Source organism: Neoarthrinium moseri (assembly GCF_022829205.1).
Source record: "Neoarthrinium moseri strain CBS 164.80 chromosome Unknown scaffold7_Wmoseri_CBS_16480, whole genome shotgun sequence".
Classification (NCBI taxonomy): domain Eukaryota; kingdom Fungi; phylum Ascomycota; class Sordariomycetes; order Amphisphaeriales; family Apiosporaceae; genus Neoarthrinium; species Neoarthrinium moseri.
The window spans coordinates 857,548-880,841 of NW_026055121.1; the positions used below are offsets into that span (position 1 = coordinate 857,548).

General features: G+C 55.2%; 10 protein-coding genes across 10 annotated transcripts; 3 read left to right on the forward strand and 7 right to left on the reverse strand.

Moving 5' to 3' along the window:
- Positions 1–25: 25 nt before the first annotated feature.
- Positions 26–1,171, reverse strand: JN550_003209 (uncharacterized protein; the record flags this gene model as incomplete). Its single annotated transcript, XM_049314588.1, has 1 exon — positions 26–1,171. One exon carries the CDS (start codon positions 1,169–1,171, stop codon positions 26–28), a length of 1,146 nt encoding a protein of 381 aa, XP_049175044.1.
- Positions 1,172–1,576: 405 nt separating this feature from the next.
- On the reverse strand, positions 1,577–4,465 carry JN550_003210 (uncharacterized protein; the record flags this gene model as incomplete). Its single annotated transcript, XM_049314589.1, has 1 exon — positions 1,577–4,465. The coding sequence occupies one exon, from the start codon at positions 4,463–4,465 to the stop codon at positions 1,577–1,579; it is 2,889 nt and encodes a 962-aa protein (XP_049175045.1).
- A 1,514-nt stretch (positions 4,466–5,979) lies between these two features.
- JN550_003211 (uncharacterized protein) lies at positions 5,980–7,383 on the forward strand (the record flags this gene model as incomplete). Its single annotated transcript, XM_049314590.1, has 1 exon — positions 5,980–7,383. The coding sequence occupies one exon, from the start codon at positions 5,980–5,982 to the stop codon at positions 7,381–7,383; it is 1,404 nt and encodes a 467-aa protein (XP_049175046.1).
- Positions 7,384–8,074: 691 nt separating this feature from the next.
- JN550_003212 (uncharacterized protein) lies at positions 8,075–9,844 on the reverse strand (the record flags this gene model as incomplete). Its single annotated transcript, XM_049314591.1, has 2 exons — positions 8,075–9,518; positions 9,591–9,844. The coding sequence occupies 2 exons, from the start codon at positions 9,842–9,844 to the stop codon at positions 8,075–8,077; spliced, it is 1,698 nt and encodes a 565-aa protein (XP_049175047.1).
- Positions 9,845–10,443: 599 nt separating this feature from the next.
- JN550_003213 (uncharacterized protein) lies at positions 10,444–11,248 on the forward strand (the record flags this gene model as incomplete). Its single annotated transcript, XM_049314592.1, has 2 exons — positions 10,444–10,647; positions 10,709–11,248. 2 exons carry the CDS (start codon positions 10,444–10,446, stop codon positions 11,246–11,248), a joined length of 744 nt encoding a protein of 247 aa, XP_049175048.1.
- A 1,294-nt stretch (positions 11,249–12,542) lies between these two features.
- JN550_003214 (uncharacterized protein) lies at positions 12,543–13,751 on the forward strand (the record flags this gene model as incomplete). The annotated part of the gene is made up of 1 exon (XM_049314593.1): positions 12,543–13,751. The coding sequence occupies one exon, from the start codon at positions 12,543–12,545 to the stop codon at positions 13,749–13,751; it is 1,209 nt and encodes a 402-aa protein (XP_049175049.1).
- Positions 13,752–14,118: 367 nt separating this feature from the next.
- On the reverse strand, positions 14,119–15,609 carry JN550_003215 (uncharacterized protein; the record flags this gene model as incomplete). Its single annotated transcript, XM_049314594.1, has 1 exon — positions 14,119–15,609. One exon carries the CDS (start codon positions 15,607–15,609, stop codon positions 14,119–14,121), a length of 1,491 nt encoding a protein of 496 aa, XP_049175050.1.
- A 923-nt stretch (positions 15,610–16,532) lies between these two features.
- Positions 16,533–17,838, reverse strand: JN550_003216 (uncharacterized protein; the record flags this gene model as incomplete). The annotated part of the gene is made up of 2 exons (XM_049314596.1): positions 16,533–16,628; positions 16,684–17,838. 2 exons carry the CDS (start codon positions 17,836–17,838, stop codon positions 16,533–16,535), a joined length of 1,251 nt encoding a protein of 416 aa, XP_049175051.1.
- An 809-nt stretch (positions 17,839–18,647) lies between these two features.
- Positions 18,648–20,064, reverse strand: JN550_003217 (uncharacterized protein; the record flags this gene model as incomplete). Its single annotated transcript, XM_049314597.1, has 2 exons — positions 18,648–19,295; positions 19,348–20,064. 2 exons carry the CDS (start codon positions 20,062–20,064, stop codon positions 18,648–18,650), a joined length of 1,365 nt encoding a protein of 454 aa, XP_049175052.1.
- A 1,016-nt stretch (positions 20,065–21,080) lies between these two features.
- JN550_003218 (uncharacterized protein) lies at positions 21,081–22,683 on the reverse strand (the record flags this gene model as incomplete). The annotated part of the gene is made up of 2 exons (XM_049314598.1): positions 21,081–22,328; positions 22,459–22,683. The coding sequence occupies 2 exons, from the start codon at positions 22,681–22,683 to the stop codon at positions 21,081–21,083; spliced, it is 1,473 nt and encodes a 490-aa protein (XP_049175053.1).
- Between the last annotated feature and the right edge of the window lie 611 nt (positions 22,684–23,294).

The following is a 23,294-nucleotide window of genomic DNA, read 5'->3' on the forward strand; positions in this document are numbered from 1 at the left end:
ACCACACCGTATCTACTGCTTCCAACTATGTCCCACTGACGTTAGATTGTGTGTCAATTCTTTTCAAATACCAAGCCTTGGCTATAGTCCGCACTTCGGCGCTGACCCACGCCGGTTCCATGCCCATCTCCTTGATTTCCAGGGCCTCCTCGACCTGCACATCCTTCGCGAGCCAGTTGATAAAGTCTCCGAGGCCCCTTTTCGTCGAGGCGTCGATTCCCATCTCGTGCAGATATTCCAGCCCCTGCTGCAACCGGCGCTCCGTCACCTTCTCCGTTGCAAACTCCTTAGCCGTCTCCTTGGTGACGCCGAGCTTCCACCTCGGCCGAACGGACGGCTTTTGTGTGTGCCAAAACTCTTCGGCCTTGGTCTTCAGCCAGAACTCGGGCGGCAAGTACGTCTTGGCTCTTCTCTGGGGCGTGTTTGCATGGTTGTCGTCTTCATCATCTGCATCGTCGCCGCCATCGTCGTAGGGCTTCCATACCACGCCCTCCCCAATGCCCTCCACTCCGATCGACGCCGCAAACGGACACCGTGCCGCCACGGCGTTCATGTGTTCCATCAAGTTCCGGATGCCGCCATCCGGTTGCGTCAATTGCAGCCTCTCGTGGAAGAAGCCGCCGCGGGAGATGTGGTAGATTCGGTCGTCCTCGCCGCCAAAGCCGTCGCAGATCGACGTGTAGTCCTCATCACACTGCCAGCGGGCGTTGATGTTGAGGCCCAGGACGACGAAGGCCTGGTACGGCAGCGTGTTGACCGCCGTGCCGGTCAGCTGGCGCATGCCGGAGCCGATGAACTCGCCGGCTATGATCAGGGGTTGTGATGTTGCTCCAGGGGAGGACGCGTTGAGCTCACAATAGCGGTCCAGGATTCGCGTCCTGAGCTCGAGGATCCGCGGCTTGCGTGCAAGCGCGAATGCCGCAAAGCCCTGGTTGTCGCGATCCGGCGTGAGGTCCACTCGGTTCCGTGACTGAAGTGTGAAGTCGTCCGAAGTCCACGGGTCTGGGAAGACTATATCTGCGTGCGTTCCATGCAGCTTCACTGTTCCCACCACTGGAAGTATGCCTGGCCTAAGCGGCAATGGGCGCTTCCTAATCTCTGTGTGTATCATGTGTATTTTGGAGGTGATCTTTGGGAAGAGGGTCGACTGCGCATCACCTAAGGGTTGCATTGCTTCCGCCATTTCAATTGAGTTGCTGTATAGTTAGTTCATACACGAGCCGAAACAAATACTTACTCTTAGTTGTCCTTATATGAATGCGAGGTCCGTATGTATGCTGAGCATGACTCACCGGTGCACCCGCAAGGTGGCTGAGTCTTGGGTGGACTGCGACCGTGGCTTTGACGATCTTACACCGTGAGAAAACTGTTGCAGCGCCCACTTACGGCAAATAACTCCCATTGAAAAAATCTCACTATACATTTGTCATCGCTCAGGTCACAGTGTCGGTCGTGTAGAAATCGTAATGCCATGACTCCTGCCTGGAAGGAATCGTGATGTCAACGGATAGAGTGCTATATTTTCCAGCCCACTGCCTGGCTTTCAGACAACAGAAATACTCAGCGGTAATTGCTGTTAAACCAATTCCCACTTGGCTATCCATCCTATGTTCTGTCCTGCATTCCGTACAACACATATTCTCGACGCACGATCGCCTTTGTCTTTGTACCTCTTGAGCTCTTCCAGCGCTTTCTGACCCTCAAGACTGCCGATGGCTTCAGGGCGCCCGCTTCTCAGATTGAAACTACCTGACGTGACGAATCCAATTAGGTCGTCTGGGTTAGGACAAAGTAGGTGTCCATTGATACCTTCACCATTCCTTAGAGGTTGAGTAGGCGTTATGAGCTCCTGTGCTAACAGCCTCTTCCTGGTTTCGAGGTTGACATCAGTTGAGGTGTTGTGCTTTAGGCCCGGCTTTCCTTGCGCTTGTTTGCCTTTCCTTGGGAGTGTCTCGAGCCATTGCTCTCGCAGGTCTGACGGGAGACCGCTGCTCTTAGAAGGCGGTGGGTCAGATGCTGGCACTTCTGCCTGGGTCGAAATAGCAGTGGTTCTGGTTGGCAGTCTGTAAATTCGAGCACAAGCGCCCGGGACACCTCGACCGAGGTAAGTTATCTTGACTGTAACCAGACTGGTAGGTGGCGGTGTTCCCGCCGCGGATCTGAGATGTGTGTTCATTGCAGACTTTGATAGGTGAGACAGGCGGGATAGTAGCTCTGTCTGGGACGCTGCCTGGTTCGGTTCACCTCCAGACGCCGGAGGATGATCTTCTTGGTCTTTCATTTCGACATCTTGCTGCTCAGTAGCAGGCAGTGAATCAAGACTCATGAGTCTTTCGTAATCGCAACTCCAGCCCTCTCCGATCTCGCCTTGGCGGCCAGCGCCGAGATCAAGGGTCTTGTAGTTCACTCGTTTTCCCTTTGGCATCCGCTCCCAGGCTTTCCTCCGGACATCCCTCTCTTGCAACTCCCATGCAGATCCGGCCTTGGTTGCTGGGAAATCGCCAGGGAACCACGGGGCGCTCTGCTCGAATGCCAACTGGCGGATTTCGTTAAGCCCGCCAAAGCTGGGGTTCCCTCCCGATGTTAAGGGATAGTGCATCAAGGTGTACCAAATAGGTAGTACGCACTTCCATGGCATCAAAACCGTCCAGGTACCTGTAGTGTTTGATTGGCGGGAAGCGAGCAGGATAATTGGTATGTGAGGATCCGCTTTGGTCGGCTCAAGCGAAGCGCCGGGTGCTTTCTTGCCCTTACGTCTGTTGATAGATTTCTGAGATGGAAGTTGGCATGCTTTGAACCGAGCATCCCGATCGAAGAGGTCAATAGGCTTCAGAGTTGTATCCTTGTGCAAAGCCAGTAATGCCTGGTGGAAGGATGCATGGTCTGCCTGCTGAGTCTCAGCGGGCTTCTGGGTGCGTCTCGCCTGGTGAAGGAGTCGGGGATCCATCACTGAGAAAGCAAGGAGTGACCCTGCCGGCAACACAGCAGGGCCACTAGAACCGGCCAAATACCCGAATCTGCTAGCATGAGGTTCTTGAGCGTCTGGAGCGAAGGGGTAAGGCTTGAGAACACCCAGTAGAGCCTCTGTCGCATCGGGGCCTGTTATGTCGATGCTTCCGACTTCATAGCGCAGGTCCTCAACATAGGGGCGGGGGGAAAGCCCCTTTGCCAGTCGGACCAAGTTGTTGAAGGTGTCCAGGAACATAGATGGATGGAGTCTGATGAAAAGCTTTCTCCAGACGGTCTTCTCCGAGTTTGGGGTTTCATCTGAAGATGCTGGCTCCGGGTTCCAAATAACAGCGCCCGGCCCAGTGGTTTTACTGACTCCATCCATCTGCATGCTCAGCATTCCTGTCCAGTGGACGGCCCCAGACCTCCATCTCTTGCCTTTCTCGTTCCAGAGGCTCTCCGCCTTCAGGCCGACGGCTTTGAGCACGTGGCTCACGCTACCTTCGGTTCCGCATAGGCTGATGGTGCTCATATAGCTCATGTCCCACGCGATTGCCCCCTTCTCCCACTGGGCGCGATGCGTGGGTCGATAACACTTCTGGTTAGGGGTCAGAGGTATGGCGAATCTCCACATTGGCTCCTTGGGTGGCGTCATCCTTGCTCGTTTCGTGTGCCAGAGATGTGTAGGTAGCCAGGTCTTGTCTTTCTGCCTCTTTCTGAACTTCTTGGCGGTCACTATCGGGTCATTGAGAGCGTTGCGCCTGATCTTGGGCCTCGCAAGTCGCGTGGTTACGGTGATTTCGTCAAGCTTGCCGTCCTTGCCCTGCTTCAGAAGTTTCTGTTTCCTCTTCCTCTCGGCCAGCTTACCCAGCCTGCGGGCAGTTTCGGCACGCAACCGACTGCGGGTGGTCTTGGGCTTCCTGGTCTTGGAATTTACCGTGGGGGTGTTGTCGACCTCCATCTCCCTCTTGGCCCTCCGCTGAAGCCTTTTGGGCACCCTCTTGTGGTTATGGGCCGCAGCCCGGCGCCTCATGGTGAAAGGCACCTTCTGAAAAGCACGGCTCATGTTGGAGCCCCTGGTGCGCCGCATACTCTCGTCGAGGGCCTTGATCTCGAAGCCGCGGGCGTTGAGAAAGCTCTGCACGTCGAGCTCGCCATCCTTGAGAGCCGCGTCTGAGGACTGGGCAGCAATGGCTCGGATGTCCCTCATCTTCATGAACGGCCTTGATGGTTCTCTACGACTCGACTGGCCATCCTTGGCCGTGCCGGGGGCCTTGTCGGACTTGTTGGACTGAGATCGGCCATCTTTTGAATTCTGAGGAAACTTGGCCTTCCCTGCTGCAGCACCCTGAGCCGAAGCAGCGGGTTTGTTGTTGCCAGCGTCCGCACTGGTGTGTGGTTTCGGCTTGCCTCCCTGCGTCTTCGGTTTCTTGTACTGAGACGAGGCCAACGGACCATCAGCCGGCCGCTTTCTCGACTTGTCCACAGACTGCCCTTGATCCTGCTTTGGTGGCATGACGGCTGGTTGGCGGGCTCTCAAGCAAGTGGAAAATTTGGACGACCGGGGTCGGTCATCCGGCCGAGGGCGGCTCCTGTTGTGTGAATCCGGTAAGGTTGAAGCTTTACTCGACCCAAATTTGGCACACACAACTTATGGCAGCATGTCGCCTAGACCAACCAACAACAAGACTCAAGGCGGGGAATACTGGCGATGCAATGGCCGCTGCAATGTATTCCAGATTGAGATATGTCTGAAAATGCACCACGAGTTTTCATTGGTTGGTTGCGTCAACGCTGAGTCAACATCGGTGCAGCAGCCCTAGGCAGTTTGAACGTCGTCGCGGTGCCGTCTTCACGGTCTGCTAATTGCATACTTACTGACCTACAGGGCCTAGACTGTGATCGCGTCGCTGGAAAATTTCCGCGTCGGCACGGCCACAGCAGCAGCCACAGGCAGATAACTAACTCGTGGTAAATGACTATGCACCGCCTGCTGGTGGGAGCTCGCTACTTGGCTAACTACCTCTACCTGGAGCTGAATCTATTCCAAGTTGGGACCCCTAAAGCTTGGGGGGGGCCAGCGGATTCCAGACGGACACCTGCCAGCCTGCATCCTTTCGGGTCTCGCGCGCCCAGGGAATGAATGACGTTAGGGGGGCTCCACGGGCGAAGATCTCAATCCCTGGCTCCTCTGCTGTCACCTTGTCGCCCATCATCCCCCATGCAGCGTGGCCTGCATGTCATCGCCGTTCGTGTTCGTCGACTCAGTTCCAGGCTCCCTTTAATAAGTCGTCGACCTGCTCCATACAGCCAGCCTTCCGCACTCTATCTCTCCCTGTCGTATCTCGCCCTCTCGGCTTCGTCTCTTATCGCGTGCGACGCACCACCATCACCACTTGCATTCGGGCCTGCGTGCCACTTCGGATCAGCCGGGACACTGTCTTCTTCCTCCCCCCCGTCGAGCCATGCCTGCATGCGCTGCTGGTGCTTACCCGCCTCGGTAGCCCGTCCTCCGAGCGAATGTTCCGCCGCCCTTCTGTCGTGATCTGTTGGCGTAAGCCCTCCGCTGGAGAGCGGGCGAAGCGTTTCGCGCCCATAGTCTCGTCCTCATAGTGTGACAATGGCGTCCCTGAGTAAGCCTTATCTCCCGCCGCCCACCTGTGGTCTCTCCCCGTTCTGCAACCGTCTTGGACTGTCTCAGCCCGGCCTGGGATCTGTTTCCGCCCGGCCGTTTCCATCATGCTCTATTAGTGCCTCGAGCCTTCTTCGTCCCAACTCGTGCGTCAGCCGCATTTCAGCAAGAGTCCGAAGCCGAACTCTGACGCGGCCGGACCCATTGGCGAAAACGCGGCCCTCAAACCGTTGCGTTATACGGTTACAAGATCACGACTCCAGCCTGCGCGATCATGGGCCGCTGCTACACGCCTTTTACTACTGCTTCCGGGATAACGTGGACCTCGCTTCATCCGCAGAACTATGCAATAGCACGGAACCGCCAGCCCAAGTCCAGTCCATGACCCAGCCGCTGACATGCCGTCTCTCTTTCCTGTAGTTAACAAGGCCCGGAAGCCCAAGTTCGAGCTCCACCTGACCATCTACGACCTCAACAACGTTCCGCTCGTCAACGGCGTTTCGCAGATAAAATGGCACCTCCCCCACTCCATGCACGGCGAACACCGCGGGCGGACCGAGAAGCTTCCCATCGACAGCACCAATCACCGCGTCACCTACAACTATAGCAAGGTCGTGCCCATGCGCATATCCATCGACCGGAACAACAACCTGACCGAGTGCCCCATCGAGTTCGAGGTCGCCCAAGAGTTCCCCGTCGGGGCCGGCGGCCGGGACGAGAAGATCACGCTTGGTGTCGTCAAGTTGAATCTCAGCGAGTATGTCGAGGAGAGCGAGAGCTACCCCCGGAGGAGTACCGGAAGCAGGACTGGTGGCAGCTTGGATCACGCCCGCGAGAAGATACTTGGGCCAGCCTTGCAAGGCCACCGGCGGATGGGCAGCACGAACAATCACGGTACCGCCAGCCCGGGGAGCTCCGGACTATCCGACCACAGGATCGCCGAAGAGGATACGGCTGAGGAGGGAATTGTGCGGCGCTATCTCATGCAGGAGAGCAAAATCAACAGCACTCTCAAGCTGGGCATCCTGATGGTCCAGATCGACGGAGACAGGAACTATGTCGCACCGCCCTTGAAGACGGCCCCCATGTTTGGCGGCATAGCCGGCATCATGGCCGGAGAGACCGTTGAGCCCGTCGACGAATCAGCCGGTGCCGGGACGACACCTAACCTTACCAGCCAGAACAAGTCCCGGGACGCCAGCGAGCTGCAGGATATGTACCGCCGCGCGCTGGCGGCGAGTTGGTCTTGTCAGCCCGGCGAAATGCCCGCCGACGAGTGTATCGAGGACATTTTTGCTGGCGGCGACGGGTGGAAGGACTCGAATCCCAAGACCGCCACCATGGAGCGACGGCGCGAGAGCCGCCGCGGCCGTCGCACCGAAGACACGACGAGCCCCTCGGGCAGCGACGAGGGCCGGGGAGGAGACACGCTGCGGCCCTCGGACGCCCGCAAGGTGCGCTCGCTCCTCAACCACGCCCGCCAGCTCAGCGGCTCGTCGGACAAGTCCCTCGTCACCGTCAAGGGCCGCCCGGGGTCCAGCGACCACTCCACCCACCCTTCCAACAGCCAGCGCCGATCGCACAACCGCCAGCCTAGCCGGGACAACCCCTTTGCCGAAGGCGGCCGCAGCCGGAGCGGAAGTCTGGCGAGCCTCGTCCCTACCCTGGGCAGTCTGGGAAGCGGCAGTGCCAGCGGGCACGACGGCCTGTACAGCGCGCGGCGACACCACAAGGAGGTCCACGAATCGGAGGTTAGAGACGACCTGATCAGCTGGTCTCTGCCGGGAACTGCTGTGTCCTGATCGTCTGCTGGGTTTTCAACGTGGAGCCGCCACTGAGGGAACGAAATATATTACCGGTACGGGTTTCACGCACCCAACCTGATGCAAAACGCAGGTACACGGCGAGGGTCGCAAGCGTACAGAGATACCACGACAAAGTGTAGGATAAAGGGTCGGCGAAAGAGCGGCATTGTGTGTGTTTACTTAGACTCGGGAGCGCATAGCGATGATGGATATGAAAGGGGCGCAGGGCGCCACGGATTAGACCTGTATTGTACTTTTGATTATTGGGAGCAAATCTCGATTACGACATTCCTACCATTGACGTTCCCTTTCATGTATGCTGATTGACTCGACGGTGCTTCTTCATACATAGTCGAAAAGCGTACAATGGCACTGAGCGGCAAGCACGCCGTGAGTCACCATGTGTAGGGCAATATTAGTAGAAGGGAGGAAAAAGAGAGGCCGGTGGGAAAGGGAATGCTTTTTATTCTATTGCCATATCTCATCCACGCGATCTACCCCAGCGGGACCGCTCCAGGGGGGTCAGTCTATCTATCTAAAGACGCCGCGCCTCTGTTTGTATGCCTGACCACAAAAAGGCAACCGAGCACTCCATGACCGTCGCGGATCATCATCAATACAAAGGTAAGGAACATGGTGGTGGGTTTGGGTGGGATGGAAAATCATGATGCCTCGTTTTATATCTCGTTTACGGCGCCTTCAGGTTTCCTCTGACACCACCCTTGCCGCCGACTTCCCTGGTGGTGATGGTGACGGCCAGGTCGGCGGCGACCTGGACCGTGACCTCGACCTTGCTGCCCTTCTTCGTTCCGCGCACAGAGGCCTCGGCGAGGGCGGTGCCGATCTTCCAGATCTTCTCCCTGTGCTCCTCCTCCTCGTCCTCCTCGCTGTCAAAGTCGCTGTCGTCCTCATCCTCGTCCTTGGCGCCGTTCTCCTTGGGCTTGGGCTCCGGCTTGGTGACCTTGATGTGTGTGTTGCCCTCGACGACCTTGATCAGGACATCGCCGCCCTCCTTGGGCGCCTCGACGTGTACTGTCCGGCGGGCGGGCAGGGCAGTCTCGGGTGCGATGATGGGGGTGAAAGCCTCCTCTCCGGCTTCGCTCAGGGTGATGACGCCGATGGCGTTGGTGACGTGGGGCACGGTGGTGACGGCAGCGTGGGTGGACTGGTCAATGTCTTCGGTCTCGTACTCCTGGATGAGCGAGGCCTGGAGGGCGGCACCTCTGGACAGGAGCTCCGAGGGGTTGATGGAGGTGGAGCTGGTGGAAGGCGCCTGGACGACGGTGGTCTCGGGGAAGATGGAGCGGAAGTTGGCAGCGATCCTGGGGGTGTGCGAGGTACCGCCGGTCATGATAACCTCGTCGATGTCCAGTACGTCCAAGCCGGCCTGCTTGACAACGCCCTCGACCAGTCGGTTGATGCCCTCAAACACCTTGCGGGCGATCATCTCGTATCTTAACCGGTTGACGGTGGACTGGAAGTCGATGCCCTCAGCCAAGCTCTCGACGCTGAAGGAGGCGTTGGTGCCAATGCTCAGGGCCTTCTTGGCAGCCTCGGACTCGGCCTTGAGCTTGGCCAAGCTTCGGGCGTTCTCGCGGGGGTCGACGTCCTTGTTCTTCTTCATGAACTCCTTGGCAAAGTGGTCCATCAGGACCTTGTCGAGGTGGGCACCGGCGAACTCGTAGTCGTGGGCGGTGGCGAGGATGGTGTAGAGACCTCCCCTCGAGGCGACGACGGCGACGTCTGAGCGGGTGCCGCCGAGGTCAGCGACGACGATGGTCTTGTCCTCGACCTTGGCTTCCGGGCGGGCATCATAGGCCAGGACGGCGGCAACGGGCTCGTTGACCAGCTGGAGGACCTCGAGGTCGGCATCGCGGGCGGCCTTGACGAGGGCGTCCTTCTGCTTGTCGTTGAAGTTGGTGGGCACGGTCAAGACGGCCGAGGTGACCTTCTTTCCGATGTAGTCGGAAGCCGACTGCACAAGACGGCGGATGTACCGGGTCGAGATTTCGGATACCGAGACGGTCGAGGGCTCGCCCTCAGCCTTGTCCTGGATGGTGAAGGAGACACCGCCATCGACGTCCTGGGCGTGGGCAGCAGCGTGGCAGTGCGTGGGGTCAATGGACTTGAAGCTGCGGGCAGCGCGTTAGTAACCTTGTGTGCTTGCTATTCCTACTGCAGATGCATCGAAGGGGCTCGCGTACTCTTGGCCGAGGAAATCTCTGAAGGAGACGACGGTGTTCTTGGGGTTCCGGATCAGGAAGGCCTTGGCCTGGCCACCGGTGTACTCCTCGCCGTCGACGTAGGACAGGATGGTGGGGATCTGGCGGTCGCCGTCCTCGTTGGCAATGACGACGGCGGCATCGTCGACGGTGCAGGCGATGGAACTGTACGAGTTGCCAAACGACAGGCCGATGACGGTGCGCTCATCGGGGGCGACTCCCTTGTTTTCAGCCATCTTGTCTGGTGCAAACTGGCGAAGTCGAGCTGGCGGGTGTCTGGGGGCTTCAGCAGGGCTTTTCCGTTGCGAATGAGGGCCGTCGACGTGTGGCAGCGGGGTGGTTATCAGCAGCAGGACGAGACGGGGCGAATGAAGGCGTATCCAAAAATTTCATCCAAGAAAAAAAGTTCCCGCCCGCCGGCTAGCCCAAGTCAGTCGGCCAGCCAGCGGGTCAGTCAGTCAGTCAGTCAGATGGATCCTGGTCGATGAAATCCTTGGGCGGGCGGGCGGGCCCCTGGACTGGGACTGGGACTGGGACTGGGACTGAGACTGGGACACTGAGACTAGGACTGGGAATGGGACAGCCCGCACCGCCACAGACCAGCACCGGTGGTGCCTTGGTGCCCTGGTGCCCTGGTGCCCCTCCAACACCCGCCAGCTCTGAGCTCTGCCCAAAACCCCCGCTAAACCCAACTGAAAAGCAGATTCGTCCCCATCGACGCCACAGATACTTGCGTTTTTCATAGCGACCGTCACGTACTCGCTCACTCAACGCCCAGCAGTCAGAACGTGCCCAGAGACCCGTGATCGGATCGGGGGATTGTGAACGTTCCAGCATGGCGACTGATTCAGAGATGGTCTTTGTCCTGCCGGGAGACGGCATAGACGCTTCTCTCATACCGACCCATCCCAAACGCCCGCTCCGCCTGGGCCCAGGCCTCAGACACATCCCCCCCAGCACTATAGTCCCAACCATTGCCGGCCAGCTTGTCACAGATCACAAGAAGAACTCATTATGGGTCGAGTACAATGGCGGACGGGTAAGTCGTACCTCACTTCCGCTATTCTATGATTGCCCAGACTCAACAGTTTTTTTTGCAGTACATCCCTGCCGTCGGTGATCTGGTCATTGGCCAGGTGGACAGGAGCGCGGCAGATTTCTACTACGTCGCTCTCTCAGATTACTCCTCCAACGCGTCACTGCCGCAGCTGGCCTTTGAGATGGCAACCAAGAAGACCCAGCCCAACTTGGCCACAGGGGCTCTGGTCTATGCCCGCGTGAGTTTGGCAAACAGGCACATGGACCCTGAGCTGGAGTGTGTCAATTCCAGCACTGGCAAGGCCGACGGTCTCGGCCCCTTGGTCGGAGGAATGCTATACTCGATATCGTTGGGCATGGCGCGGCGGTTACTGATGCGGAAGTCCGTCGAGGAGGGCAGAGTGGTGGTGCTGGAGGAGCTCGGGGCGCTTGGGCTTGCGTTCGAGACTGCAGTTGGCAGAAATGGGAAGATGTGGGTGAACAGCGAGGACACCAAGACTGTGCTCATCGTCGGGAGAGCCGTCAAGGAGACGGACGAGGGGAATCTCACCGTGGACCAGCAGAAGAAGCTGGTGCGGAAGCTGGTGAAGGAAATGTCGTAAAACAGAGATACGAGTCAGGCATGGGATATGGGGCATTCTTCCAGGCGTTTGATACCCGAATAAATATTTGATTGAAAAAAGGTCCGTCCCCTGCTCTATTATACCCTTGAGAGACAGCGGCTGACGGGTTCGGCTGCAGTCGTCTCCTGAGGGTGCGAGGATATAAACCGATCTATTTGATGACAATGTGACAGATATAACCAGCGCCTTTGTGTGAGAGAATGAAAATTGGAAGATAAACTAGCGATACTCAGGACATGCCCCTATACATGAAACCCATACTGAACGGTAACAAGTTCACGCACAATATCTTCATTAAGACGAAAAATTGGTGTGCCTTCTTCAATCTCGGCATATTGGCCACAACAAACTTTGCACAATCCCGCCAACTTTACCTACATGGATACGCAAATCATGAGAGATAACTCACAGCCCGTTTGAAGCGGTATTCTCCTGTTTTTTTCACCTTGCGTGCAAGTTGGCTCTACCAAGCAAACTGAAATCCGTGGCGTTGTCCAGGAGCGTTATCAGGGCCTGCCAGCAGACAACCCAGCGACCGGCTTAGGTGCGAGTTGCACCTGTTATGAGCCGCTAGCTGGGCCATACGGTTGGATGTCTAGTCAGAGCCGGCCGCCACGACATGCTGTTTGCCGTCGGAATAGAAGCTGGTGCTAGGGAAACAGAAGTACATCAGGCCCTCGAAAGGTGTGACACTGAAGTGCTGAGGCCGATAGTAGGCACCCCAGAAGTACTTTGTAACTACCGGGTTACCGATGCCCCGAACTCTATACTGAGCGCTGTGATTGGGCGGGTATCATCATTGCATGTGATTAAAAGACTCTTCACAGGCGGTTCAGAGCCACAATTTAACCATATAACCTGAAGAGTTTACCTGTATGGGGCGTTATAGCACTAGCAATGTGAATACTTGCACGGGTGGGCACGTTCTGTCGAAAGAACCCGCATGAGTGGCAGGTGTCATCACGGGATGCCTCAATCTCGACATCTCCTAGTTGAGCCCCGTGGCAACCCAGTTGTCTTGACTAAAACCTTCAATACTCTTTCTCTTCGGAATTGCAGCATCGTTGAGACGGCGAAAGAGGTCAAAATAAGCTTCAGGTGCACAACAACTGACTTACTCTGAGCGGGTAACAGAGCATACACGATAGACTTTGTATAAAATAAAAACTCGCTCTTACGATATTGACTTTGCCTTCATATCCATAACCACAAACCCAAAGCTTTCTCCGTTACAGAACCCAGGCCGAGAAAAAAGCTGATTCTTATTTAAATAATGTTGTCCACGCCGTCTGGTTCGGGTGTCATCATCATCTTCCTCAAGTGTCTTTTCACAAAATACACCTTCAAGATGACCAGTCCTATAACGTCAGCACAAGCAGTGGTCACCATGACTACCACAACAGAGACCTTCCATCACTTCTACTACCTACCAGCAGAGCTAAAAGACATGATATGGGATGCGGCTATCCGGCAAGATCAGCCCTCGGCTCACTTCTTGCGCTTGTCAGTCGGCGTGTCCGGCCGAACCAAATTCTCTATCCCGCGAAACACTCCCTCCGTCCGCGGTCGTCTGGGTCACAAAGTACCCAACCCGTCCATATACTTTCTGGATCACGGTCTTTGGACCGCGTGCAGGGGCTCACATGCGCGCGCGAGACGCCATTTTCAGGAAGCCAAGCTCAGCATCCCATCCAATTCCACTGCCCAAGTACACGATGTCCCTGAACCGATGACAACGACTCCCATCTACAAATCAAGCAGTATGATATCAGTGCACCCGCAAAACGACCTGGTCATACTACAGCTGAGAACTGGCATCCGTCCCCTGATCTCTCTGCCCCCTAGCATGCCCTTCGCCAACCCTGTATCGCGATCAGAAGGCACATTCCCAACCTGCTCCTTCAGCATGGGCAACGTGGGTCTAGAATACAATCCATGCTGGAACTGGGGTCGACTTGCCTTCGAAGTAGGGTATGATTTCAGGAAAGACACAACAGCACGTGGCCACCTCTGGCGGTCCATCGACTACATGTGGCGGGTGATGCGCATCCGCAAGCTGTGGTTCGTCGACACCCGGCTGCGGCCCAAGCTCAACACGCGCATCGAGTCCCTCACGACGGCTGCGTCGTATCGAAAGCAGCTCTCCGACGATCCGCGGAACGTCTTCGCCGCCCAGGACCGCCTATACGTGGAGGTCACGCGGAACGAGGCAAACGACGAGGAGAGCCTCACTCACTTAAGCGCTGGGGACCCCTTCGACCTCACTCAAGAACTCTTCCAAATCATGTCGCTCTACCACCGCGATTCATACGACCTAGTTGGTGGGGAATACTATAAACCAGATGGCCATGGAGACTGTTGCGAGCCTGATACTCGCAAATGCCCATATCCGGTGATGGAGCTAGGCGTACTAATGTGCGTTCCACTTGCTGGAGGTCAAGAACAAAGCCAATCAGGGATAAAAAGGCAAGCCTCGATGTAAAGTGGGAAAGGCGTCTAGAAATCTGTTTGGCATGTCAGCGTGTTTTAGAAGTCTCGGTTTTCATGGGTGGTACACCGACCGGAAGGGGAAGCAGGTGTCGTATAATTATTAGATGGGTTCATGGAAGACATAGCACAGTTTGTCATAGCGAAATGGGTTACACGCAACATAACTCTCTCTCATTATGGGTGCCAATAGCAGAATTACAAGTCCTGTCAAGACCCCTCAAAATATCCGGATTGGCCTATAAATACATGACCCAACGCTCTCTGGACGTGGTATCTCGTGCAACATGATTCCGCGCGTACAAAAGGCCAAGGAAAAAAAAATCTTGCCATAAAACCAACGCTGGTCAACCCACTCCCCTTTAGGAGGCTGTGGCTGCTTCATCTCTCGTGCTAAGTCGAGAAGACTCATAGTATGATGATCGAGTGTACCGCAAATGGTTGCTCGGTATGCGTCCATTCGTACCAAAGAACTCGAAGGGGAAGGGCGGCAACGGGCGCCGGAGGTTGCACTCGTAACGGGCATCCACAAATCCTGATCGGAGCTTCCGGAAATGGTGTCGTGACAGCTGAGGCACGACTGCGAGGGACGGCGTCGCTCGAGGCTGTTGCAACGACGCCTGGATATCCACATCTGTGAGAAGCTGATCCCAGTGCTTGAAAACAGATTTCGCTGAAGAATGCATGGTGGCACTTTGCCCCGCCGGAGTCTGGAACAGCGTCTCATTGCCGACATACCCAACTTCAGACTGGAACCAAATATTCCTGCATGTGTCTTCTCCAGGGAGCACACCAAATCGCGGGTTGAGCGTTCCCCAACAATTAAGCCAGCCTGGTGCAAGGGGTGTCTGACAGGTCCCCAGGTTTTGCCAGACGTCGAGGATGATTTCCACGCTATTGTCGTAGTGAATGTGGAACGAGATGCTGTATTCTGTGGGGCAGTCCTCGCAACGCTTGATTATTCGCGGTAGGGGGAAGTAGCCGTCATCAACACTGTTGAAAACGGACTGAGCAGCCAAAACGCAGCCGAGGCCTTCACGCAGCGGCAGGATGAAATTCCATATCATCTCGCCAGACTGGGGGCCATGGTGCGCACAGATCTTGAAATCACCAGCTGAATCACCAGCCCCATACCGAATCAAGACATCGGTGCCCTGGATGTGGATTGGAACCCAGAGCCGCTGAATCCTGTGGACTAAGAGGTGGCCGTTGTTGATCACGGCCTCGGCGTCCAGTTTCGTGTAGCTGACGAAACGCTTGAAAGGGGAACGGGACGCGTTGTGAAGATTCCTGTATGCGTGACTAAAGGTCCAGTCGGTCGATACACAGAGCTCTGCAAGGGGAACTCCATGGTCGGCCGTGAAGGAGTGTCGAGACATGACAGCATAGACATCCCGAAAACCGAATCCCCAATGTATTCCCCAGCGTTGGAATTGCACCTCCTTCGAGTCGCAATCACTGTCAGAAGCCGTGTCGGGAAACACTCTCCAAAGGGACAGCGACGGAGCATCCACACGAGGATGGAATATGCGGCAGTAGTGGCAGAGCTCATGGCTGGGCAGCTTTGGCTCCAGCTCCTTGAGAAACTCCCACCTCTCATCGTCGCAGGTCTGCGCGATGTAGCTCTTGATGGCTCCGCCAGTCTCCGCGGCGCGAGCTTTGGTCCAGACGTTGACGTCCGTGTTCTGCCTCAGGTGGTGGTTGCAGATCCCCAGCCTGACAGCGTCGTAAAGGGGCAAGAAGTCATTCTGGATTTTCCAAAGAAGCTCGTTGGGGAGTCTCTGTATCTGCGGCGGCCCATCCCAGTCGGCGGGATTCGTGACAACGTCAAATCCCTCGATGGTCCTATCCATCTTGGAGCAAGTCTGGATGGCGGCAGAGCGGCTGCCTGGGAAGCAAATAAGCCAGAAGAGGTTGTTTGATGTCGGTTGCGATCAACGCAGCGGAGATGCGCTGCAACTATTCCAGCGCGTTTCCCAGAGCTGATGTAGTTGGTTGGCTGGGGGAGTTCCAAGCAGACATGGCGGGCTCATTGGGGCAACAAAAGATTGTTTGACATCACAGATGCAGTGAAGTGAATGGGAAATTATCGCCTAGGCTGAGCAAGACTAAGAAGTGAATGTCTACAGGAATCGGTCACTAGCTGCGGGGGTCTCTAGAGCGACAGCAGCACAAGCCTGGTCCGGCTGGCAGAGGACGGTGAGCTGAATACCTCGAGTGCCAGGATGCAGCGTGACCAAAAGAGAAAAGTACGAACGTGTGCGCTATCGTGAGGCTGGATATGTTTCTTTTTGACGTGGATGGTCGCTGCAGCAAACCTGGAGCCTGCAGTTGAGTCAAGGGTCTGCGGGGATGCCGGCAGAGCCACCAGCGGCTAAGCCGCAGCTGAGCCGCAGCTGCCTGCAGCCGACCGCCCAGGATGGCACCTCTCCCCCTATTATGCAAGCATCGCATGAACAATCTGGGTTCAGGTACTTGCAATTGGGACACCTGATTCATTGAAGATTTATATACTGTCTTTTATATTTGCTGCCTAAACCAATTGTCGAATATCTTTGGTGTCACTGTGTAATACATACATACTATACTCTTGGACCCTACCAAGAGACTGAACAACTCATTTCAGGTCAATGTCAGCTAATCATAATGACAAACGTGCACGTATGGGTTTCATATATAGAAATATCTCTATTGTAAGGGGCATACACACCGGCTATCTACTACAAGTCCATAAAATGATACAATCGCACAACGTTTTCCTGGCAGCGCTTCGGCTTTACTGGTTTCCCAATCTCTCCGCCTCTAAGGAAGCGAGCACATATGCAGCAGAGCCAAGAACACTGTTGTAGTTGATTGGTTGCCCAACGTAGTACTGTGGTCATCAAGTGAGCTTTTGATTGAGGTATACCACAAGGCGATCGACTTACCTCATACGTTGCACTTGAGTTCAAGCTACAAACCGAGACCGTGCCGTTGTACCCAAGCGTGCCGTTGCCGTTGTCAACAACAAAAGACTCCGTCAGGTAGGTTCTCGCTTTTGTACCCACGACAGGCGCAGTCGCAGCGATGCTGAGGCCGCCCAGATATCCAAGCCGCGTTCCCTTCATGAGTGCGTAGGCGAACATGGCGCTTCCGCTGGACTCGATATAGTTGCGCTGTCGGCCAGGCTGGTCCAGGACCTGCCACCAGGCACCTGTCGCCGGGTCCGCCGAGGAGATCAAGGCCGAGGCGAGGGATTGATACATCTCGCGCAGCCGAGTCGTGTACTTGTCGTACAGCCGGGCGTTCTCTGTCCCGGATAGGATTTCCAGCGTATCCACCAGCGCCATCGCGAACCAGCCGAGACTGCGGCCCCACACGTGCGGGCTTGCGCCGGTCTCCGAGTTCGCCCACACTGCCCTCCGGGACTCGTCATACCCGTGCACCAGAAGCCCGGAGGTCTCATTGTGCGTGTGCCGCCAGAGAAGCTCAAGTTGGAGGAGCATGTCATCCAGGGCCGTCGTGTTCACCTCAGCCATCTTTGTCTCGGCCACGGCGAGTGTGTAGAGGGTGTAGTAGGGAGCGAGCGAATACATTCCGTCCAGGTAGCTCCATTCAGGGTAAACGAAGTACCATAGGCCACTCTCATTGTTGCGTCGGTTCAGGTCGATGCTCCTCCTCAGCGATTCAGCTGCAGCCCGAAGGGTTGACGAGTTTCCCAGTCCATACCCCGCATTAATACTGGACAGAGACAGGAGTGCGTTACCGTTGCTCAGGCGGTCCATCGGGTAAGAGAGCGCATCATACGTCGCGTTTTGCACGAATGGCGCCACCGAGGCAGCGCTGGCGCTGATATAGCCCCGAACCTTTTGCGCGAACTCTGCGTCATCCGGGTACTGGGCGACCAGAGCCGTGAAGGCCTTCTGGGTGATGCCAGCTTGGAGCAGCTCAGATGAACCACCAGAGCCGGTCATAATACCCTGGCCTCGAGAGATAATGCTCGAAGCCATCCATCGCGAATAAGTGCGAATCTCTGTCGTTGCTGCAAGTGCCCACCCAACAAGCGCCGTAACTGTCACTGCAGTGGTCGTCTTCCAGCGCATCGCAGCTGTTTCTAAGCCGATGGCTTGTTTGGATATTTTAAGAAAGAGAAGAGGATAGTTTGTGGTGAGTCAGCGAGGAGATGGAAGGAAAGCAGCTTGTGGGGTGGGTTTAATTCATTTGCTGGTGATTATGCAGATCATATCTTTAAGTTGTCTGTCCAACCACAGCGCATGGCTGTGCCAGTTATAGAATCAAGATTTACGTCACTTAAACAGTTGAGCCTGAGGCCTCGATTTCCAAAGTAGCTGAGTAGCTGAGTAGCTCCGTTACAGAATTGCAGGATAATGTAGCAATTATGAGCATGGAACAGTCGACAGTTGACAACCGTTCAATTCTGGATTCTGCATAAAAGCAATGACCAGTTTTTATTTGTATGGGCACGTCGGTAATAGTGAGCGAAATAGGTACCATTTCAAAAAGTTGTAGGCAGTCTCCATTCAATTGGCCATGCTGTATTACTTGATCCGCCTAGGTCCGTTCCAAGTATCTGGATTTGACGTGTAGTCAGATGTTCCACTCTGTATGCTGTAGGGAGTTTTCCTTAAGCACCAGTGGAATTACAAATCAATACGAGTGCTTTCAATTATATCACCATAATTGCAAAAACAGGTGCCAGTACTTGTAAATACAGAGCTGCGTGAGTTTTCAAAATGAGTGGTGAAGGGCTGCCTACGTCTAATCGCTGTCATGGGACTTTGCCCGCATCCCATTTTACCCTGAGGAGATTGTCTTCCGTCCATCCAATTTCATTCTTCATGAGACATAAGAAGGAGGTGTACAAGTCTTACTCCTGGAAATGATGTGCGCTTCACAACTCACCCCAGAGAGACTGTTCCTTCTTGTTCTCCACATATGGCTCCAATCGCTCGATCAAATCCTCGACCTCGATCTCATCTCCATCAATGTACTCCCCGTGGTGTTCGTGTGGTGGAATCAGCACGCTGTCAACAACCTGGATCACACCGTCCTTTGCAATGCCGTCTTGGATAGAAACACGTGTGAAGCCGTTGATCTTGATGCTGATGAAGCCGCCCCATCTGGCCACGTCGATACTGAGGCTCTTCTCGTCCAGTAGCGTTGGGAGGTCCACATGGAATTGTGCTGCGCTCGTATCAACCTCCGTGCGCCCATCCTTGCCATAGTAAGCGTCAGAGTAGAGGGTCTCATTGGCGACAATGTGGTATTTCAACAACGCCTTCAGGTAACCTAAACCCTTTTCCGTATTGAAAAGGAAAGCGTTGGCATGCGGGCCAAGCTTCTGGAAAGCCCAATTCGTCGGTGCAAAGACAGTAGATCCTGTTGTCTTATGTCCGTGAACCTCCTTCGACAAGCCCGATTTCTCAGCCGCAAGAATAAGAGTTGAGAATTTCTGGGGAAACAATGAGATGATTCGGCCTGCAGGAGGGGGAGGAACAAGAATGCTCTCGACTCCGTGAATAACACCATTGGCGGCGAACTGCACACCGTTAGCTTGGATAGATTACTATAGAGGGCTGATATGAACATACTATATTGGCAACGACGACCTTGCTGTAGAAGTTGACGCGTAGACCGAAAAGACCAACGCTTACTCGGAGCCGCTGGGCCTTGCCACCCAATGAGTCCTCCTTGACGAATGTAGGTAAGGTATGGCTGATCAAGACTCTGCCGGCCGGGTAGAGACCCGGGACGATGTGGTATTCCAAGACCTTCTCGATAAACTCCTTGGAGGGTTTCTTGTGGTGATCGGGGATCTTCTCGAACGCTTTGTCCGTAGGCACGAACGCAGTTACGTTGTGCTTGGTCGTGTTCAACGCCTTGACGATGTCTGGGTACTCGTCCACCAGCTTGGCGAACTTGGTCGAGTACTTGGACTCATGGATGGCTTGGTAGATAGTGAGATTCGTGGCGCCATGGTGACCATGCCTGCCGTGATGACCCTTTCGCCCTCTTCCCGGGCGTTCCACTTCCCAGGACTCAGGGAGGAAATCTGGAATCTCAAAGTCAATCTCGGGAAGCGAATCTAGAAACGACTGAGCGCCGCTCTCGAAGGCGTCGACGGCATCCGAGAAGGTGTCTTCGACCGAAGAGCGGACATCGTCGAGTGATGGGATGCTATCCCACCATGATTTCTCATCATGATGCGGCTCGGGATTGAGAGCCAACTTCTGGGCAGTAACCTCATCTGGGATCACGAAGGCTGTTGTTGCCGCTGCCACAAAGGGCAGGATAGCTGTGTACTTCATCGTTACTCGGCAACTGAGGATTGCTGGTTTCGTGAGATCTGGAAGAAAGAAAGACGGTCAAACCCAAATCCCGTGGTTCCCGTGGTTTCCGTAAGCAAGCTTCCTTATGTTGGGCTTGTAAGAAGACCCCGCGGTGCGTAATGCGTGACGTCAACTGATGCTTTATTGCGTTTTTGTCGAATTGGGGGAAACTCGCCGGCCTGACCTGAGAGCTGAATTGAATACAAAGTCGAGCTGAAGAGAAGCTGGGAATGCCAGGCCCCTCATATGTCCTTCGTGTTACGCAATGGGCAAACTGCATTGATCAGCAAGCAGGCAGCTCCCAACTAATATCTCCGCGTCATGATTGCCTCTCCAGGTAGCGAGATGCGTCGTACGTTTCAGAGGTGGTGTGACGATTCCATTGGTGCACCGGAGCTCTTGGGGCTGTAGGGACAGCTCCTAGCCACCCTCCATCGGGGTTCTAGCGGTCCCGCGCCCGTGGGAGCGAATCTGGGGAACCAGAATCCAATTCCGATTGATCCGTACTTACCATGCATATGCAACTCTGTTGATTGGTGTACATCCCCGGACAGTGACTAGGATTGCTGCTACGGACTTCACACTTTCAAGCTCAGAGCAGATGTGCCCACACTCCAGGCTACAGCAATACTGAGCCTATCGCGATGTGAAGTACGCGCAACACCAGTTCAGCTATGCAATACAAGATCTTAACCAACAAATGACAATGGACTCAACCAGTCTGCACCGTGATATCCTATATGATGCCAAGGGCACCTGGGTAATCATGGTTGGGAAGTATTCGTAGAAGTGAAAGGCCTACCTGCATACGTCCCGCTGGGTTCTGTCGATCGACACGACAGACCTGCAACTGTTTCGGTATAGTTCGTATCTCGTCATTCGATAGTAGAGTGAGAATATATTACCGGCTAGCAATGCGATAGACGTCAAGCCGGCCAGTAATACACATCATATGGCACAGCCTGGAGGTCGGTTTACATTAGACCATTAGACCATTAGACCCTACGACCACCAAACCCAGCAGCGAGCCTGATGGGTTCTGTCAAGTAGTGCTTCTCTTCTTTCTGGAAGGCATCGACAATCTTGACACCATTATTGATGTCCACAGCCCCCCACCTCTGTTCCCGGTCCACTCGCATACCACCGCCATCCCAGACTCTGCTCTCGTCCAGCAGCACCTCAACAGCCCAAGCGTACTTGACCCTGCTTGTGCCATTCACGTGAGAGACGGTGGGCGCGAACGCGGCCTCGGCATCCGCACGTGCTCTCGGCAGACGCGTGCACAAGAGGTGCAAATCCAGGAATTGCGAGAACGTGAGCCCAAAGGCCGGCTTGTTCCTACGACTTAGCGTCAGGCTTGAAGAACCGTAGCCACCGTGTGTTGGAGGCGGCGGGTTGAAAATAGAACGGAGCGTTGGGTCGATAGGCCGCTCCGGCGGCCGCTTGCCCGCTTGGCCCGGTGTGGTTGGACCGGTGCCAACCTGACTGGCGACAGGACCAGTGGAGGTGTTGGTTGTGCCGTTGAGGAGGAATATAAGAGGCCCTGCCGAGTGGGCTAGATATCGTAGGTGAGATGCGAGAACTTGAAGAGTGGAGTGTGCTGATGACTTATCCCGTTGGGTGAAGAGAGAGCTGAGAAGGTCTGAGAAGTGGGTGATTAGGATTATTTCCGGTATGGTGCTATACATTCCTTCAGGTTCCTGGTTGGATGGTGACGGTGCTGGCACTTGCGCCGACTGTACATCGGCGTTCGTTCCAGCGGTCGGAACTGGGGAAGCGGAAGGTGACGACGACAGCCCACCCTCGTCTTCGCTATCAAGTACCTCAGTTCTCTCAGTAGCCCGGCAAGCAGCGCCTTCTTCTATGGGGGAGGATGGAGGAGACGAAAGTGGTGACGATAGCGGCGAAGACTCGGGCACCTCGGCGACGACAGGGATGACGTCCTCCTTGGCTGTCTCTGGGCTTGGAGCAGGAGATTCTGTCTCAAGCTCATCCAGCACCTCCCATAAACCCTCAATGTCGAATACCCGTGAGACTGAAATGCGTCGTAAACACTCGCGCACGTGAGCGTTGACGCTGGCATGGTCGCGCCCTAGCTTGGCTTGGACCTGTGATTTGACGACATCACGTAGCAGCGGTAGGATCACCGGTGCCGCCAGCGTGGTGATTATAGCAGCTTTATGCAGACCAGGGCCTCCATCCAGACCAAGAACTAGGTTACGGGCGGTAGTTTGAAGAGCAAGCTGAAAAAATACAGTCAGCGGGTGATTAGTAAGGACTTGCTGTGGTCTCCCCTTCCAGACCATGCACTTGGAAAAGAGGAGGTATATTTGGCTGTAAACACCACCCCCTTGAAGCAATTAGTCCACTCACCAAAAGCGCAAAGTCCACCTCCTCAGCACTGACTCCAACCACCTGGCCACGCTCAAACCCGCCGACGAGGACTTGCTCATCAATCTCCTTACTTCCAGTCTTGAACAAGCCTCGGCGAGTGAGTCCCTGGCGCCGAGCAGTCTCGAGATCGAAGAGTGTGGATCCCGAAATAGGGTCAAGAGGAAAATGAGAGCTGGCCTGCGAGGCTCGCGGCTGGGCATCCATTGCTATCCTCTCGATCCTCCGGTATTTTATTTGACTTGGTAGCTACCTGTGAGGATACCATGCCCCATGCGGCGTGCTGTTCAGGCCTGGGAAGTCGGGGGGAGCGTTCATATTCAAGTACGATGCCTCAAGTGTGCAGCGTATTGTTTGTTTTTGGCGGTCTTCTCCTCATAGCCCTTCATTCGTCATGAGGAGCATACCGAGACCGAGATCCGATTGCGGCGACCAAAAATGCATTCACTCCCAGGCTTCGACGTGGTGAAGCGATGGGCTGGCTAAATTCGATCTTGCGGTTGTATGTGAAGAGTGCGTTTTTCAGAGATAGTTCTAGGTAGGTAAGTAAGGTTGAAAATGCTACCCTAGATGCAGTAGGTAAGTCGGGCAGGTAGCTTTCAGGCTTGTTGACCCAGGTGGGGAACGGTCCAGGCTACTTGACTGATCTTGCTGCCAGCACTCACCTCACCCTAACATACTAGGGTACAGTCTCTTGCGAGCCCATGTCATCCCGCGAGTCTCCTGAGCTGCCTGTCTGCTACAAAGAAATCACAGGTTCGTCAAATTCAAGAAGCTTTGGCACATGTTACAATCGAATTCAATTTAGAGAATTTCTG